General features: G+C 40.6%; 3 protein-coding genes across 4 annotated transcripts; 1 reads left to right on the forward strand and 2 right to left on the reverse strand.

The window, feature by feature from the left end:
• Window positions 1-1,588: 1,588 nt before the first annotated feature.
• Window positions 1,589-6,870, reverse strand: LOC146385330 (arf-GAP with dual PH domain-containing protein 2-like). Of its 2 annotated transcripts, XM_084931007.1 has the most exons (11): window positions 5,804-6,865; window positions 5,111-5,241; window positions 4,742-4,833; window positions 4,459-4,547; window positions 4,228-4,340; window positions 3,964-4,110; window positions 3,761-3,844; window positions 2,783-2,845; window positions 2,603-2,680; window positions 2,153-2,381; window positions 1,589-2,058 (listed from the first exon to the last, which is right to left on the reverse strand). In XM_084931007.1, exons 1-11 carry the CDS (start codon window positions 5,889-5,891, stop codon window positions 2,030-2,032), a joined length of 1,143 nt encoding a protein of 380 aa, XP_084787133.1. In that variant the 5' UTR covers window positions 5,892-6,865; the 3' UTR covers window positions 1,589-2,029. The 2 variants fall into 2 exon arrangements, with proteins under 2 accessions (XP_084787133.1, XP_084787132.1); XM_084931006.1 differs by having other exon boundaries at window positions 3,964-4,340; window positions 5,804-6,870.
• Window positions 6,871-8,721: 1,851 nt separating this feature from the next.
• On the forward strand, window positions 8,722-11,662 carry tefm (transcription elongation factor, mitochondrial). Its single transcript, XM_084931012.1, has 5 exons — window positions 8,722-8,887; window positions 9,110-9,600; window positions 10,502-10,651; window positions 10,785-10,963; window positions 11,084-11,662. The coding sequence occupies exons 1-5, from the start codon at window positions 8,845-8,847 to the stop codon at window positions 11,343-11,345; spliced, it is 1,125 nt and encodes a 374-aa protein (XP_084787138.1). The 5' UTR covers window positions 8,722-8,844; the 3' UTR covers window positions 11,346-11,662.
• atad5b (ATPase family AAA domain containing 5b) lies at window positions 11,491-18,218 on the reverse strand. Its single transcript, XM_084931008.1, has 15 exons — window positions 17,475-18,218; window positions 17,135-17,380; window positions 16,945-17,041; window positions 16,760-16,842; window positions 16,505-16,653; window positions 15,414-15,585; window positions 15,019-15,284; window positions 14,832-14,925; window positions 14,692-14,756; window positions 14,346-14,520; window positions 14,146-14,264; window positions 13,271-14,058; window positions 12,697-12,855; window positions 11,838-11,963; window positions 11,491-11,605 (listed from the first exon to the last, which is right to left on the reverse strand). The coding sequence occupies exons 1-14, from the start codon at window positions 18,118-18,120 to the stop codon at window positions 11,885-11,887; spliced, it is 3,138 nt and encodes a 1,045-aa protein (XP_084787134.1). The 5' UTR covers window positions 18,121-18,218; the 3' UTR covers window positions 11,491-11,605; window positions 11,838-11,884.
• Between the last annotated feature and the right edge of the window lie 519 nt (window positions 18,219-18,737).

An 18,737-nucleotide genomic window follows, 5' to 3' on the forward strand; every position in this document is an offset into this window, starting at 1 on the left:
GTTTCTCTTCCTTAAGAATGGCTTGTTTACAGCCACCCTTCCACTGAAACCATTTCTGATGAAGCTTCAATAAAAGGTAGATTGATCAACTGAAGGCCAGGTGTATCTCTCACATCCTGTGTCAGTTCATTGCTTGATATTTCTCCTATTTCTTAAGAACATGACTTTCAGATACAGTTCATCTGCTATAGATAGCTTTTTTTTTTAGACCTGGAACTTCTTCTTTTGTTCTCCACATGTCCAGTTTTCTAAGAACACACTGAACACTATTCTGAAATATGTCATGCTTCTGCCCACTAGCTCTTTGGTAATCACCTTGTTGGTGCAAAAATACTATTTTATGTCATCTTGATGCATTCTCAATCATCCAGGTAAGTAAATCTCCAAAAGTTGATTCTGTTCATCTGGACGTAGTGTTTTCAGTGGGAGAAACGTTTCGTCGCTCATCCAAGTGACTTCTTCAGTCTCAGCTGACTGCAGGTTCCCCCACTTTTACATGAAAAGGGAAAGACCATCTCTGAATCGAGGAGGGGGTCTAAGGGTACATCTTTCGCCATCTTACAATGCTGTGATTGCAGCCATTCCCCAACTCTCTGTGAATGGTTCTCATGGCCATTGATCAGTGTTCTTTGATCAGTGGTTGTTGATCAATGGTCATGAGAATTTGCATAATCATAATCAAGAAACTGACCTCGCACCCCATTGTTCCTTCAGTGGGCTGGTTTCAGTCATAATGCAAATGTACTGTTTATAAGATTGAGGAAACCTGCAGTCAGCTGAGGCTGAAGAAGTCACTTGGATGAGTGACGAAACGTTTCTCCCACAAAACGCTACATCCAGATGAACAGAATCAACTTTTGGAGACTATTTTATGTCTTCTGTAACTTTGGCATTTTTCACAAACCCAACTAGAGAAATGGGAACAAATGGTGTGTTTTTCTTAAACGCTGCTAGTAATGAAGTGCCTAAAGATACAATTTAAAATGGTTTCTTTGCTAATTTGTCAGGTACAAGCAGCTGACTGAACATGAGTGAAAAAGCAGCCAGTGTCCAAAGAAAAACTTCAAAAAGTCTGGAGAACAATATTACTCAAGACCACAAAAAAGAAAGTCTGGGTCCTTGGGATGGGTCAGGACTTTCACACAGCACTATATATCTACTTTTGGTAGCCTATTAAAGTTTCTCTGTACTGCAAAACTGTCAAAACAGAAGATTTTCTGGTACACTTTCTTAAGCCTTTAGCATATCCTTGTGTATTGTGTATGGAAGAATCAAACTTTTAGATTGAAATGTTCACTTAAAATAATAATACTATTAAAACAGCTTTTAATAAGAGATGGAGCATAAAGTAAGTGTTTCTTTAAGGCTAGCAGCTAAATTACTGTAAACTAATTGATAAACAGTGATATGTGGTCCTGGTGGTTGTTGTGGTATTCCTATCAGCCCTGATGGAACCCGCTACTTAAAATCAAAACATCTCAACAGAGGCACATATGCCTCATAAAATGCCCAGCTGCACATATGTTACTGATGAGGAAGAAAGCGAGCATGTTCCCCAACAACTGGTTAACAAAAAAAAAGAAAGCAGTTATTTATCAAGTTTATTTAAATTATGAGTTTGAGAAATTCACAGACAGCTACAAAAACAAAAAAGTATCTAAGTACATCAAAGTTAACAAAAATATTTACAAAATAGCCATTTCAGTCTTTATTTTAATAAATACAATGTCTGTTTTCAGTGACTTTATAATGTATTACAAAAGAACGCTGACATTAATTTCAACAAAAGTGCATCAAAATCAGGAGACATTGCTTTTAATGTGCGCGGATCTTACAGAGAAACAAAGTCTCTACGGTGACAGTAGCTTCTCCACATTGTAGACAGTAAGCGCCTTAGTTGGTCTGTGGTCCTGTCTCTAATTATGTTTCTAGCCACACTGACAGGTTCGGGCGCGTCTTTGTGAGAAAAGCTTCAGGTCTGTTCTGTCCCCAAACGGTATTTTAATTTCCTTGCAAAAAAGGAAACGATTCATTTTCCTCTCCTCAGGTTGGCCTCATCTGAATATCGCAAAGAGAAAGAATTAGGAATGCTTGACAACCAAAGGAGCAAAGTTGATGCATTTTAACAACACATGGGACAACAAATTCCTACTAGAGTAGTCTTCTGGTGTCATGGGTTGAGAGATGACCTTTCTGAAAGCCATTATCCACTCGCTCTGTTCCTGATCCTGCTCACACATAAAAACAAACTGCCTCTCCGGAGTCTCCAGTGAGATCCCGCAGTGCCACCGGCTTCCCCTCGCGTTGCGGCTGCTGGTTTCTGAAACAGAGTAGCCGTGGCTCTCTGTGCCGATGAAGACAGCACCCAGCTCTGTAGCATCCTAACAGTATAAATAAACAAGGTACAACTAAATAGGATCATTATGATTATTCATTGTATTTTATGAGCATTAGAATAACTTCTTAATATCTCCAATTAAAAGAAAAAAATGACAAATTTTTATGTTTTTTATTTTCTGGAGTCATTTATTTATGTAGGTGTTTCATTTTCACAAAGATATGAGCAACACAAAGATCTCTGTTCTTCATCTCTGTTCATTACCAGTGGAGATTTAAAGTATAGAAGCTTTCTGTTCATTGAGCACAGCGTGAACCAGCGCTTCTTGAATGGCTCCCGTTGCTGAAAACACATATAAACACACCAATCCAATTAGCCAGGCAGTTAAACTAAAAATAAGTAGACCCAGTAAATCCAGTTAAAAAATTCGGATAGTTCACAGACCGTCGGACCAGTTTTCTCCATGTATCCCTCCTTCAGGCAATGTGCTGTTAGCTGATGTTTTAACTGTGCAAAGAAACACAAACAAATACTGTGAGCTGAACAACAGCAGCAGCTCACAACCAGAATGATTCAACCGTGCTGACGTTGTGCGGGTTTGCACATTAAATGTAATGTGTTTAAATGGGGAGAGAACAAACCGAAATTAATATTGAATTTAACTGCCGCGAGTAGCATCATGTTTCATCTGATATATTTGTTCATGGAATAACAAGGCCTCGCCTAGCCATGTAACTGCTCTTCAGTCAATTGCCCAATTACTTTAGAGCATTTGAAAAGACTGTGTATAAAAATGGCTGTGATTCCTAAACAGTTCATACTAATTTTTTTGTTACACCAATTAAAATAAAGCTAGGGGTCTGCACTTCTATCATATCCTGACTGTTTGGTTGAAAATCCATGGTTGTGGTGTACAGAGGCAAAAACAAATTCATTGTCCAAATATTTATGGACCTAAGTGTATAAATCCTGCCTGTGCTAGTTTTAAAGTGATATTAAGTACAATAAAGACAAAGGAGCTTTCTCAAATGCCAAGAGAAAAAAAATTATATAAACACGAGGTACTAAAAACAGAAGACTTGTGGTTCAGCAGCAACTTTCTTGGGTGTGAAAGGTCATTTTAAAACAATCACTGAGCAAAAGCTGCGGCATTAGTAACAAAGACTTGCAGATATGAGCGGAAACTTTAAAAAGAACATTAAACAAGGCTTCGGTCGAGGCCTTGAAACCTCTGCACACTTTCTTGAACAGAAAGCCATTAAATTGGAAAGTTCTATGTAGTTAATTACAGAAAACGTTTGATGTATGAGGTATGACTTTGAGGTTGTATAATGTTACTTAGCGGCTTTTTGAGGATAGACATCACTAGCCTGAAGTAAGAGGGGTTTACATAGCTGATGACCTAATGAAAGTTTGTCTCACGTCTTTTTCTTGAAGAGTGGGGTTTTTCTTCAGGAGGTATGCCAAACGTGTTGCCCGAATAGCATTGAAAAAAGACACAATCACCTATAAGAGATCATAGACATAGGTTTTGCCAGGAAGAGTAATTGTCTCAAATAAGGTATAACTCTATGAATGTGGGATGGAAAAGAGCATGCAGTGTACATCTGGGAAGATGCCCTCACCTGCCCGTCCTCGTGGTACACAAAAAGGTTCTTTGAGCGTTCATCATCCACATAGGAGATCTGCAAACCGTTAGCATGACCGATCTTCTCTGGTTGGAAGACTGCATTCAGATCCTTCATGTTGATGACAGCTTTGGGAACCTTGGACTTGGTTTTAATGAGATGATTGAGGAAGATTAGAAAAAGAGATATTTGGCCAGAGTCAACTGAAGAATGCTTATACAGCTGTAAACTAAACGGTCTTATGACTGAAGAACTGCTCACATCCTCTTTGATGAAGTATCTGAGGGTGAAGTCTTTCTGTGAGAGCAGGAAGGTGCTTTTAAGGAACTGCTTACTGTCTTTGCCTTTCTTCCATAGTGTTGCCTCAAACAGTTCTGGAGTATCAAACGGTTCAAAGAGGTGCAGCAAATAAACTGCAGGTTAGACTTGTCAATGTTTCGTTGACGGGGAAGGTTTCTTTTTTTTAATTAAAAATATTGCTAGGATAATTACCTGCACTGTACACTTTTTGAAAGTAGATGTTTTCTCCTGTGAATTCCCGTCTTTCGTACTTGGCACGGATCCACTGATCCTTAAGAACGCTGAAAACAAACAAGCCCGTGAAAATGTGTAGACCTGTCACTGAGCCTTTACACTTCTCTGCTGTTCCTCTTTCTACCTGAGAAACGTGACTACTCCACTCCCATTCACTAAACAGACCGTTTGTTGTCTTTGCTTCCCACTTCGGTTGAGTTAATGAAATGAATGGGTGCCAAATGCAGTGAAAGTCACTTACACGCAATCTTTCTGCTGTGGTTGGTAGAAAAAGACCGGGACACACTTCTCATAAATAGCTTTGGCAGCAGAATTTCCCTTCTCTTGCATGAACTGAAACCGCATAATGTGAGAGTTAAAAATAAAGGTTAGAGCAAGATAATATTGTTTACATGATGAACAGACTCAAATTAGAAGGATTTATTTTAAAATGAAGAACGAAATGAAAATCTGGAGGCAACGGTGTAGTAACAGGGGGAACTGGGGGTAGTGAAAAATCAAAGAAATCTAAAGGTATCCAATACCCTCTATATAATAAAAGGAAAATGTCTAAATTTAAGAGAACATGAATAAATAATTAATCATATGAATTCATGCTAATAATCAATACCTCTACAAGTGAATCTTCCCAATGATCCAGCCGTATGGATTTCACTTTGCTGACTGCAGGCAGATTACGATGCATCCCCGAGCAGTTCAGGCACACAAAGACGCCGAGAGTGTAAGAAGCCCAGTCAGGGTCTGCGAGCAAAAAGTGATCACAGTGTTTATTTTATAAGAAGGAACTAAGTACAGTGCAAAAAAAAAAAAAGTAGTTCTATGAACTGCCTAATGACCATAATGTACAAAGATTATAAAGCAAAAATCAGTGTTTCTTTTCTGCACAATTATAAAGTCGATAAACAGGCAAAAGAATAAGCGTATAAAGCACTGTTTGCACTACCTCTGTCTTCATTTCACATAGGTACACACTGTATTAACTGTCCTCATACAGTGAAGGTGAAAAGTGGTGGAAAAAAGGAGGAACAATAAGGTCATACCACCCTATACAGCAGTTTTCTCTTCCCCTTCTGAGAGCTTATTACAGTTTTACTTGGTTATAAAATAATATTTTGGACACAATATTGTTAACTAAATAAAGCACATGACTCAGTCAGATGGGCCGTCTATTACCACTTGTTACGTAGTGAAATAAGGTAAATAAAATGTTCTCTGGAGAGAAAGTTAAAAAAAAGTATAAATAAATAAAAATCTATCAGTGCTAATCTATAAATTAAACCTGAGTCTGTTGAGGTGTACTCACCAGGAGCTCCACAGTCAGCACACAAGTTGTTACCCGGCTGTTGCACCAAATCAAGGAGAATTTTGTTATTTCTTTCAGAAGTGGCCATCGATGAAGGACGTCTGCTTCTCTTGGGCTGACAGTCAAATCCCAACAAAACATCTACTAGGTAGTAACTCCATATTGACTCTACACACTTCACAGTACAGAGCTATTCTGCCCTGTAGCAGGTACAAACATCTCCGTGGCCAGTGGGCCAGTATTTCCTCTTAACAATGCAGCATCATGAAGTTTATTGTTCTGCACACAAACACATATATCCAGAAATAACAGAGAAAGGAAGTGAAACATACGTCACTCAGTTACTGGGTGATTGACTTACAGTATTAGGCTGCTAGGCTTGTCGCTGTTCGAAAGCTGTGAGAGCAACAGTTTTGTTTTTAAAGTTAAGGTCAGCAGCAGTAGCAAGAAAAAGGAGGGAACTTTCCAGAATAGCTCCAAGCTCATGTGCCAGTTTTACAAACTGTTGCAAACTTATAGCCAGACTTTTGTCCTACATCTAAATTTAACTGCTGCTGTTGTCACGAGTGGCATTCATTTGCTTTAAGTCCTGGGCTAGAATTAAGACCGGATAGGCAGATGTCAGTGAGACAGACAAAACCCACCTTTAAAAATGTACTTTTACACATTGGATAAAAATACCTCCTGTGGGGAGTTGCCACTATATTAATAAAATGTCTATAAGATGTATCTGGTGTGCCAAAATAAATCGTCAACTGCGTTCATACAGCAGATAAAGAAAAGGGGGAGATGCAAATTGCACTATTAATTTAAAAATTACAAAACCCACAGTGAAACAGAGGAATAAAGTGGGAAAAGTCTGTGTGTCAACTAGCCTGCTTACATTTTATGACCTTGACTCAGTACTCTTCAAACTCGACCTTCATCTTGGCCCCAGCTGCACAACTGTAAAATTTTGTGACTATATTTTGAATTGTTGAAGTGACAAATGCTTTTTGTTGCAGTTTCCGCTGCAGTACGTATCTTCAGCACTGCGTGTTGACAAGCTAACAAATGCACATAGGGACAAATGCATAAGGTAACAACTGCTCAAACAACAACAGCTACCTGAATCCACTATGAACATGAAAGTTAGAAGAACGGTGTCTCTCTTAGGAAAATTCAGTCCAAGATATGTGGTCCAAAACTCCCCTGTTGGGACCTTAAAAAGAACTATTTCCTTTAATTGTTTCCTCCACAGAGGTTGGCTGGAAAACTTAAATACAAAACAAAGAAAGCTTTATTAAACACACTTGGGAAAAATGTGTTTGTTTGGTTTATAACTCTATAGCTCCTGCATAGTTCTGCTTAAACCAGTTAAATTAAACTATAGCAAAGTAGTAACGCTGAATAGAGTTTATTTTAAGCTAACCGGAACAAAAAAAAAAACTGTTCACATAGATGCAGAACAGATGAACATTCTTACTTAGTGACTGTCTGACGACTTTTGTGTCCATTCAGATTTAGAAGCGAACGTCTACTTTCTATACTGTTTATATGCAGAGAAATGGATTAAATGGTGGAAACTGAAGAAGGAAAAATGTTGCACAGATTTCAGGGAAGAGTTGAGATGGGCTCCGGGTGGTAAGAAAAAGTTAGCAGATGACTGGGAAAATACAGCAGTAATGGAAAACGGTAAATGGACTGGTTATTATAGAGCACATTTCTACTCTACTCTTTATACAACATGCCTCATCCACCCATTCATACAAGCACTTTTTTCTATGCTGAAGTGCTTTCTAATATTCACACAAATTCACACTTTGATGGATGCATCGGAAAGCAACTTGGTGTTAGTGTCTTGCCCAAGGATATAGGGCATTCAGACTGGAGTAGGCAGGGATCAAACCACCAACCTTCAGATTTGTAGATGAATTTGGGATTGTGGAAAGAGTTGTTGAAGCTAGGTTATTGAGAGAGGTGCTGATCAGAGGGCAGCAGTATGGCTTTATGCTGAGAAAGTTTGCTTGAGAGTAATGACGGAGAAGTATGGAGGTCTGGTCTGGTACTGGATGAGGAAGTCACAAGTGGCAGAGTATGAGGGAGTATTTGCGGGTGGTGCAGGACCTATGAGAACAGTGAGGCAGTGGTGAGGTGTTTCAGCAGGAGTGACAGATGGGTAAAAGATGGGGGTGGGATTACATCAGAGATCAGCTCTGAGTCCCTTCTTGTTTGCATTGATGATGGACAGGTTGGCAGATGAGGTGAGGCAGGAGTCTCTGTGCACTACCATGTTTGGAGACAATATTGTGATCTGTAGTGAGAGCAAGAAGCAGGTGGAAGGGAGCCTGGAGAGGTGGAAGTATGCACAGGAGAGAAGAGGAATGAAAATCAGTAGCAGCAATACAGAATACATACTTGTGAATGACACGGACAGAAGTGTAACAATGAAGCTGCAAAGAGAAAAGGTATTGAAGGAAAATTAGTTTAAGTACCTGAGGTAAACCATCTAAAGCACTGGACACAAGAGGAGTAAAGAAAAGAGTGGAGGCAGGGTGGAGTGGGTGGAGATGCGTGTCAGTGGCGATTTGCAACAGAAGGATACCAGCAAGAGTGAAAGGGGAGGTTTACAAGATGGTAGCAAGACCTGCTATAATGTGTGGTTTGGAAACCTTCACCCCTAAATGCAGCAGTCGAAAAAAGATAGTTTATCATTATGTATTAAACATTAAAAAAAATAAAATGAACCCAGCTCGGGAGTGGACGAATAAGCATTCTGTTATTTATCAGTTATTATTATTATTTATGATATTATTATTTACTTATTTTGTTTAATTATCTATTTCTTTATTTTTGCCTTTATCTCTACGGCGTCCGATACATCAAGTATATGCCAGGGAGGGATTAAGCAGCATTCCGGAACCATTTAAAGTGTTGTTGTTGTGCTACACCGACCAGTTAAAACCGTTGGACACCAAACAATCAGAGGGCGAAGTTGTTCCACCTGCATTATGCCGGCGAGCAAAACCGTCAAATATTCATTTTAACTTCAAGTAACGATAATGTGGGTCGCCAGGCGAGTTTTGTCGTCGCTGGTCAAAAGAAGTAAGAATTTTTAATGCACATATGTCGTTAGCTAGTATCGCTAGTTGTAAAATGTCGTTTCATTGCAAGCCTTTAGAAGTTGCATCTTCTTTTATGGTCTTAAATGTTCATTAACAGGTATACCTTAAGTAACTTTGGCTGAGCTCCACACTCATATTGTAAAGGTTAACACCTTAAATGTTAGACTAAGATTGAACACATGTTGTCCCGTTGTGTTTCCAGGTCAGTATGCGGGACAGTCCGGTTTGTTTTGCCGCCCTCAGTACGGCTCCTTCCCTGAGCTGGAGCTGCGGTACCTTCAGTGCACATGCTGCTGGAGAAGCCGGGTTCCCGTGGCGAGCTTTGAGACCCTTAACGCTAATCTGTCCTCCAGTAATGAATCCTGCAAGGACGACGCGAGCAGAACGCTGGACACCTGCTACACCCCAGAGCAGCGAGACGCTATCCTCCAGCTCCTCAACACCGCCACGCCAGGAGAGCTGGCCGGGATAAAGCTGCTGCGAGGTCGCAAGTCCCTCAACATTGTGGAGTACAGGACTAAAAACGGACCCTTTAAAACTCTGGAAAGTGTGGTGAATGTTCCACTACTAAAGCACAAAAGTGCTGTCATTGTCTTCAACTCCATTCTCAACCCGACGGTTAAGAAGGAGAGGAAAGTGAGGATACAGCTGGCCAAGTTCATCAGGCCAGAGGTCGACAAGTCTTGGTTAGAGGTGAGCTTTTCGTGTTAACAGGTGATTTCCGGTGTGTGGTTTGTTTGTTTGTTTGTTTGTTTTTTTGGAGGGGTGGGGGTCATATGATTGTTGGGGATTTGTTTTCTTTGTATTATTTTAGGTGTTTTACCTTACAAAATAAATCACCCTGAGGCATCTTATTGTGATTTGGTGGTATATAAATAAAATTGAATTCAATCATTATTTGACAAATAACAGAAATCACTTCTTGATAGATGATCAACATTTGACACATCTGTGTTTGAAATATCTACATTGGTCTGTATGATCACGGGCAATTCTAGGATTTTTTTTTTTTCTTAATTGTTTGCACTTAATCTCGTTTTATTTGTTGATAAGCCATCGTCTGTCAACAGTGCCCATATTTTGGATGACACAGATGTTCTGTTATGTAATTACATGATCTATGAGAATTATCAACCACATAAGTGGGTTCTTCCTGACTCAAAGTAGGCTTTTTGCACATGATATGCACATAGGTTGGTACACGTGTACTGTTCAAGACTAACAATCTGCTACCCTGCTTAGAAGTCTTTCTCCCTGCTTTTTTTTTTTTTTTTTTTTTTTTTTTTTGTAACCACGTGATAAATGTTTTCATGCTTCAGTAAATTAAACCCCACGTAAACAAATGTAATCACAGCCCCATTGATTTTCCTTTGGCAGAAGTTTAAATCTTTGGGGCCAAGTTTATGCTTGGAAAAGCCTACACATGATAGTAAAAATCAAATATCACAGGATGTTGGATAGCTGGTGATGGACTTTGCTGTGATAGGGTTTACTGTCTACTTCATAACCTTGAGCTGTTAAAAGAAAATATTAACTATGAAAAGAAAGAGCAGGATAATGCTCTCTAATCATGATTCTGTATTTGCCAATGCAGGATGCCAGTTCCATAGTGTCACTCATATGTGGGACTAATAAAATTGCCTGGGCACACGTGGACCGTGGAATGACTGTACTGGACTGGCAACAGGTGGACTGTCTGAATTTCCTGAGGGGAACTTACATGGCTTCTGCTTATTTGCATGATGTAAGTACTTATGTAGAGCATATTATTTCTAGTCAAAGTCTAGCTAAATGAGAACGTTAATGTAGACTAACAGTCATTGTGTTTTGGAACTTTGTTTCTGTAACATAATTCATTAATTCTGTGATGCCAACAGGTGTCTTCAGTTGTGGCCCTCCTGCCATCAGCAGATTTCTACATAATAGAGAAATCTTCCATTTCAGTCCAAAACACAGCTCTGTTCCCCATCATGGCACACATGAGGGCTGTGGAGGCCATGCTTTTTGCTCTGCTGGAGCCCAAAAATTCCCTGCCAGAATCCAACATTCCTCCCAGGTGAAGTAAAAAGATATCAAAAGTATTTGGTTTGAACTTGTGCTGGTCACATCTGTAATCCTGCACAAGCGAGCGTGCATGCAGAAACATGACCCAGAAATTCTCTCCTTTCCTTCACAGGGTTCTCAACATGATGAGGACTGCTGTAGGGCGCCACTTTGGACTGATGGTGGGTGAGTCTCGAACAAGCGGGGCGCAGACAGTTCGACAGCTCATGACAGAGTCGGTGACGCAGAAGCTTCCCAGAATAAACTTTCCCCAGGATCTGCTGGTGAAGTACAGGAATTCCTTCCAGATGGGCAGCAGAAGAGGAGGGGAGGAACTCTGTGATGCTCTCCTTCAGGCTATAGCCTTTTATGAGCTGCTCAGCGACTGCTCCTGAGAGCCACTAGCTGGACTCGTCACCACACAACCAACAAACCTCAGAAATGGCATTCTGAGTTCTTTTGAACTTTTTTTTCCTTTGAACTTTTTGGAGATTAATGATAAGTTTGACGAATTAAATATTTTTATTGTGACTTAAAACACTCAAATGCTGTTTTCTGGGTACTGTTTGAGTATAAGGGCTGCTCCTGTGTTTATTTCTGCTACTAACCCTGACAGGGGCAGTGACGGCTGTTGTCCTAGCATTTTGTGCAAAACCTGTATGTGGATAAAACACAAAGGATGAAAAGTATAAAAATTTGTGTCAAAAACCCATGTGAGTACCTGAGTAATCAGTACTTTAAATTCTTTTAAAATGCTCAGTATAATTTACAAAAAAAAGGTAAACTTTTTATTTACTTAATGGTTGCACATATAAATAAAAAACATGATTCCTCAAATAAACCACGTTAATTTCATTTCACAGTATCTGACTAAAATAAATACTGACAGGAGTAAGCTGAGGTAGAGATGTCAGGTTCAATAGTCTTTTAGGAGTCACGTGAAACCTTCTGCCAGGAGCTGCATAGTTGACTTTGAGAGGTCCAGGTGAATGTTGTTGAGGTAGTTCATACACCTGTTGTGGGAGAAATTAGTATGTAAAGTATTAGATAAATGCACAAAATGTTAGATATATTTTAAAGGGATTATTCACTCTTAAACTAAATGTACATTCCTCCACTCCCTTCTGGGGTGTAGTGTTATTTATCAATCTAGATTTCTTATTATGTCAGGCTTATGATTTATGACAGAATCATAGCAGCAAGGGAACAAGTTGTTTTACAAAATGACTTCCTGTGCGGTTTCTCTACAGGTACCTCGGCTTCCTCCCATGGTCCAGACACGGGCTAGTTAGGTTAACTGGAGATACTAAATTGGCCATGTGAAAGTGAGAATGAAAGGTTGTCTGTCTCTGTGTGTTAGCACTAGTGTGAAGAAGCTGTGTTATTTAACTCTTGTCCCCTTGAAAGCCTACTATGAGTAAATCTTTAAGCGGTTTTCTGAAACGAGTGGTTTCTGCCATATTTTAGACCTGCTTATAAAACTAAATGACTGGGTGTGCATCAGAAGTTAGCGAGGGTGGTCTCTGCAGATATACTCCTGGACAAACTAAGAAACTGTTCTAAATGTTGTCAAACCACATCTTCACTGATCTACACTGAGGTGTTCAGGGAGGTTATCTGCCATTCTCTCTCACATGAACTTATTGTGATATTACAACCTCACTAGTAACATAAAATCCATCTCCATTTCCTGTCATTTGTGATTGTCCCCTACTTTCGGACTCTTAAACCTTGTGTCTGACTCACCTCAGTGGCTCTTGTTTCTGTTGCTGTGCTTTATGTAAGCGGCAGATGGAGCGGAGGACCGGCATGTAGTCGACACACACAGCCCGTCTGTTCCCCAGCAAAACAAAGGGTTTACTGCTGAGAACCGTCCTGTTCAGTCTGAATCTTCTTTGGGACAAACTGGAGGCACGGGAACAAAGAAATTGGTGTTCTGCTTTATAATGTGCACAATATTAGAAATGTTTAGTGAAGCACACACATGCATTCATGAGCCCCCCTCATCCTGGAGTGACATCGCAGGTAGAATGAAGTTCTATGTACTTTTCCACTAAAGATGCTTTGAGTTATTTAACTGAAATTGTTATCCTTTCATTGGTCAGTGTCTCGCTTTTTAAATGGATTTGGACAAGAATTTATCAAATGAATGTCATGTAATGGCGCTTTCCCTTATACTTACATTATAAAGCATTTAAAAGAAGTCAACATCCTTGAAACTTAAGCAATGATAACTAAGTGTATGACTGGACAACTGAAATGGAAAGATGGTAAACAACTTGAAATGGCATTCAGAAGACGAAGTGGAGAGCAGACTCACCTTGGCTCACAGAGAGGCTGAAAACTAAAGCTGAGACTGTGTCTTTTAGAAGAGGTCACTGCAAGTCTCTCCATCAGCCTCCCCCACCTTTTGTCCTCCAGCACCTGTCTGATTTTTTGCACTTCAGTCCATGCTTCAGACGCTCTGCACAAGCACCTGTGACACCCCAAACCTTCAGCAGCAGCCTGAATGTCCAACAGCCTCTCCTGACTGTAGCTGCTGTCCTCTCCCTCCCTCATCTCATCCAACAAACCAGCCTTTAGCTCCGCTCCTGTCCACACAAATGACTCAGGTGCGCAGGAGTCGGAAACACGCGTCCCTGTGGGCGGCAGGGTGGCATCGAGGTAGGACATGATGTCAAAGAAGTCAGTCAGGGCGTCTAAACACTCACTCTCCTCTTTAGCTGCAATTTGTTGAGCCGTACTGCCTGAGTGCAGAGCTTTTGAAGGAGTCCCACTGAATGAGAATGTTTTTTCAAGGCCCAAACTGTCAGATGATGTGTTGTTATACTTCCTTCTGCTAAGCTTTGACGTATGGCTTACAGATTTGCTGTTGGTCAGTGAAGCCCTTTGATAAATGCTTCTATTGTGCTGCTCGATGTGAAGCCCAACATCAGATTGCTCGCACTGTAGCCTGGAATAAGCAACTGTTTCCAAGCATCGAACCGTAGTATGCTGAGCTGCTACAGACAGCAGAAGCTCCAGGTTCAAATAGAGAAGCGGCACGCCTCGTCTCCAGCTCTCAGCGAGAAGCATCAAGAGCTCGTCCATGTGCTTTTTAGACGAGGACTGAGAATCAAAACACGATCGATCGGAAACGTTAATTTCATTTGGAGAAATGATCATGAAGATTTATGCAGAGAAACAAATACTTGCCTTTAGAAGGTTCAGCAAATGTTCTGGAGTTCCACCGCAAAGACCCAGCATGTTAGCAGAGCAGCCTATTTTGTACGGAGGAAATGAGTCTAAATGTTCTCCTTCAGCAGCATCTGAGTCTAAAACAGGAAGATTTACAGAGAATAACATAAAAAAAAAATTGTTTAATGTTATTTATGCTTTATGTTGGAGAAACTTACACTGCACACAGATGGGTTTCTTAGACCTTCCACCACTCTGCACCCAGATCTGCAGCTGCAGCAGACAGCGTCTGACATCACCACAGGTGAGTCTGAGGAGGCTGCTGACGTCACCCAAATCCAGCTGCACTCCCTCAGCCAGACACACCAGCTGCAGGTAACTGCACATATTCACCTTCGAAAAGATGCAGTTAATGACAGACTGAGTTATTTTTCTATTAACAAAGTTCTAATAACATTTTTCTTCTTCTATAGCACAAACATGCAAGAAGAGTGCGGCGCTACTGTCAAACACATGCAGTTGTCATTGAAGCTGTGTGAGGCGGTCGAGGTAACTTTGACTTACTGCTGATGGAGTTTTGAAAATTATTTCATCCAAGCTGCCGTCGAATCGATCCTTGAATAAGGGATCTGAGGAAGACACTAGTTTAGAATCAACAGCTCATCTTTAAAAGTGAAATTCAAACTCTGCGTGTGCGTCTTTACCGTTCGTAGTCAAAATGACTGGTCTTTTAGTGGTACTCATAAAAGCCTTAATGGCTGCAAGGAAACCGACGTCATCGTCAAATATAACGTCAACCTGCAAGAGCAAGCGATAACGGTGAATCTGAAGCAACCACGGTTAACGTGTGGCTTTATATGCCAAACAGTGTCGTGCTCAGTAATGGTTTACCTCTTCAAAGAGAATAAGTGAAGTGGCTGTCTTTTTCTCTGCTACATCAGAGCCTGACGATGAGTTGACCAGTTTCTTGTTCTCTGGCCTTTCAGATGGTGACAGGAAACCAGACTGTAAGTGATCTACTTTGGCCTTCATCCTAAAATAGCGAGTCAGAGTGACTGTGGCTGATTTTGCTTTTGCACTGCGACGAGAGCCTCTCAAATTCTGTGATGTTCTTCTTTTTGAGGTGGAAGTGACATTTTTAGGAAGCATCCTTTTTCCTGTTAACAGAAAATATAATTACCTGTACGGTAAAATTGTGCCTCTGTTGTTTTGTCAGTAAAAGAACTGAGGGCTCTGATTACTCGTGTTACAATGAAAACAAATGATCATCACCATTGATGTTCTACCTAGTAAAATCTCAGATTTAGAAGTGCAGGTGTTGGTGTTGAAGGTGTTGAAGTAAGCCGGTTTCAGCTGGTCTTTCCCCGACGTCTCCACTAGGTGTGACTGGGTAACCTCCTTTAGCTGGGACAGAACATTGCGCCCATTGCGCTGTGAGGAACAGTTCACCTCAAACACCTTGGTTGAGAAGAAACCAAAGCATTAAGACTAGTGGTGGAGAAAAAAAAAAAATCATACAGCACATCATTGTGATATTTTGCTTGTGCCGATACAGAGATGCCACATAGATATTTTATTAACTAAATTTAAATACTTGGGGAATACTATGAACAAGGTGGTATAGGAGGCAAGCCTTCTGCAAACAGTCACATTCTGAGTTGGACTGACTGCAGTCACTCTCAGAGAGATTGTCACAGGTTTGCAATTTATGGCAGGTTTTAGTGAGAGTGTGAGAAATTTATCTTACTGGATAAAACAGAGAATGACACAGTTTAACTCTGAGGACATAATTTGACAAAAAATTGTCACTGTGAGTGAAGTGTTGTGATAATATCATATCGTGGGGTGTCTGGTTATTACCACCTCCAGTGGAGACCTGATCAAAGTCAAAAAATGTCACATTTTACCAGTTTTAAAATTGGAGACTCAGAGCATATCAGGTGTTGATTTTTTTTATAGATACCTTCTGGGATGAGCCACAAAAATTTCAACCAGTAGAAAAGTAATATATTGTGAGAAGGATTCAATTTTAAATTTGAACTTCTGTACATTTCATATTACAGCTGTCTGTTGCCATTTTAAATGAGCTGTTTAACCACAGTTTAGTTTCATAGGGGTCAATTGTTTTTATGTAAAGTTAGTGAAATCAAACTCATGTTAAGGATCATTGTTATTAATATTACAATGAACTAAACAGGTTATCTACGGGGATTCCTTGCTTTACTTAAATGGGAAAAAGTTTTTATTGGACATGTTTGGGAGTGGTGAACTGGCATTAAGATTCATCCTAACGTGAATCCATGTTTGGTGGAACTGATTTCTGACAAGCCTTTGACAGCATCGCTTCAAAAACACCGGACCTTTTTGCAAATCCCACCTTGAAGCCCAGCTCCTGAGCACAGGCGTACACCGAAGCAGTCTTGCCCACACCCGACGGTCCTGTAATCAGCAGGGTGTTACCCAGTGGGTCCTCTCTGCCATCGTCTGATCCAGCTTCACCCTGGAAGTCTCCACAATCCCATGACTCTGCTCAAAAGGACACTTGTTACTTTTCCAAAAGTCACACGCATGGAATAAAAAAGAATAACATGTCTGACTGAGCAAAGCTTCACAGTGAAGAACCAGTTCATACCATTACTGTTTTCCTGTTGCTTCTTTTCCTCCATTTGTCTCTCCTTGTCACGGGCAGCTCTTAGTTTCCATTTCCTTAACCAACTGAACTCCAAGAAGAAAACATCCATAAAAAGTTTACACTCCTGATGCGGACTTCAAAAGACTAATTAATCAATTAGACTTGTGTAAATATCTTAAATTCACCTGTACAATTTATTCACAGATGCAGGATTACCAATGACCTCACTCGAATGCTGGGGACTGTACTTATCTGTCCACAGTGTATCCTCAAAAAATAAATCTAGACAGAAGAAAGAAGACAAAAAAGTACATTTCCTGCAATTTAAAGGGAATAAAGCACATGTCAAACTGTTCTGAATTAGACAAGCATTACTTCTTTGAAGAGGATCACAGCTTTTCATTAAGTTCGGCTCATCAAGACTTGGTTGGCTCGCCCTCTGTTGCTTCAGTCTGCGAGTGCGACTCAGCTTGCTGCACCTGGGCTGTTTCTCTGCAGGGTGAACACTACTGCTTCCCAGGACATCCTGATGTGACGAGTGACCCACACCTGCAGCACTCTCTGCAGACCTCAGACGCTTCGGTACCCTCTGCAAGAGTTCATCTACCCGTTTTCTCTTTTCTTTTAAGAGGTAATGCGGATATGAGGAGAAAAGAAAGGGGAAGAATTATATCCTCACAGAGGAGCAAATGTACAGACAGTTGTTCAGTCTAACCTGTGAGTGCATGCTCCTGCAGCCCTTCTCCTGCCTTCTTCCTCAAAGTGTTGAGCACAGCTTGGACTGGAAATGCTGGATTAGAAGTTTGGATTTCTTCCAGGCAGCTGTGCAGAACTGAGGGTGACAGCTGTCCCTGACACCTGTCCTTTATTGTCACGTGAGAAACTGCAGGTGGACGTTTTACTGGTTGCACGTTATCACCTTGAAGAGGGAGCACGGATTGCTGCGTGCTATCCAGAGGCTGGTCCAGCTCCCCGTCGCTGCTCCGCTTTCTTTGCTGTATCGCCCGTAAGAAAATCGGAGCAATTTTAGCTCCTTTTGCGCACAAAGCATCTCTTGTCTCCGGTACTGGTTGGGGCTGTGTTCCCAAAAGCCCTGTAGCTGAACTTGAGCCATTTTTATCTTTTGCATCCAGCGAGATTTCCTCTTTAGAGCAGCTCGACTCTGATAAAACTATAACCCCGGCAGTTTGCGTCACGTCTTTGCACCGGAAGTTTGAGTCTCTGACTGTTTTGACCTTTCTGAGTTTATTTCGCATCGTAAAACACGGCAAACTAATTTTTAAAAAAGGCTTTAGTTTGCAGGTTGCAGGCTGGCTATTGCCATTTTGAATTTGGCGCTTGGTTTTTACGTATGACGTCATTTGTGCGACGTTCGCGTAACACAGAAATGTCGTTTTTTTATTTCTTTCAAACGAAGCTAGCTAGTTAGGGCTGTATGTAAGAAGAAAATGGTATGAGGAATATAGGACATGGAAATACACGAGTACAGTCAGTGCTACATTCATCCGCAGAGCTGAAGTGGCGCTTTAAAAGTGCGCAGTGTTTCTCTGCAGTCAGAGATCGTGTGTGTACACAGATATCCCACACTGATACAGATTTGCCGCACTAGTTACTAAAGTTCCCAAAACCACACAAACCTTTCTCTAAAGTCATCAGACCAGCTACAGTTACAGATGTTTTTACTCAAATAGAATAAAGTGCAGTGTTAGATTTTACAGCTTTTGTCGCCTGTAGTGCATTTTTGTAGCATAGACATGTATTTATATGAAACCATCCAGTCTCAGTCTTGTGTATCTACTTCTATAGACTCACTTGCCACTTTGTTAAGTACACCTGTTCAGCTGTTTATTAAAATATCTAATGAGGCAATCACATGACAGCAACTCAGTAATTATAGACTTATAGAGGTGATTAAAAGGACCTGGTGAGTTTCAAACTGAGCACCAGAATGGTGAAAAAAGCAATTTACTTGAACGTG

Source organism: Perissodus microlepis, chromosome 6 (genome assembly GCF_051167445.1).
Source record: "Perissodus microlepis isolate ML-2025 ecotype Zambia chromosome 6, ASM5116744v1, whole genome shotgun sequence".
Classification (NCBI taxonomy): Eukaryota; Metazoa; Chordata; class Actinopteri; order Cichliformes; family Cichlidae; genus Perissodus; species Perissodus microlepis.

Coding starts and splice junctions, on each gene's coding strand:
- atad5b (XM_084931008.1), bottom strand. CDS start 18,120: ATGACGTCATACGTAAAAACCAAGCGCCAAATTCAAAATGGCAATAGC. Junction 16,843..16,944: donor TCTGTGAATAAATTGTACAG/GTGAATTTAAGA, acceptor CTTGGAGTTCAG/TTGGTTAAGGAAATGGAAAC. Junction 12,856..13,270: donor CAGCCTCTCTGTGAGCCAAG/GTGAGTCTGCTC, acceptor CCGTGCCTCCAG/TTTGTCCCAAAGAAGATTCA.
- LOC146385330 (XM_084931006.1), bottom strand. CDS start 5,891: ATGGCCACTTCTGAAAGAAATAACAAAATTCTCCTTGATTTGGTGCAA. Junction 2,681..2,782: donor TGGAGAAAACTGGTCCGACG/GTCTGTGAACTA, acceptor ATGTGTTTTCAG/CAACGGGAGCCATTCAAGAA. Junction 2,382..2,602: donor TATACTTTAAATCTCCACTG/GTAATGAACAGA, acceptor TTATACTGTTAG/GATGCTACAGAGCTGGGTGC.
- tefm (XM_084931012.1), top strand. CDS start 8,845: ATGTGGGTCGCCAGGCGAGTTTTGTCGTCGCTGGTCAAAAGAA. Junction 8,888..9,109: donor GTCGTCGCTGGTCAAAAGAA/GTAAGAATTTTT, acceptor TTGTGTTTCCAG/GTCAGTATGCGGGACAGTCC. Junction 10,964..11,083: donor GAATCCAACATTCCTCCCAG/GTGAAGTAAAAA, acceptor TTTCCTTCACAG/GGTTCTCAACATGATGAGGA.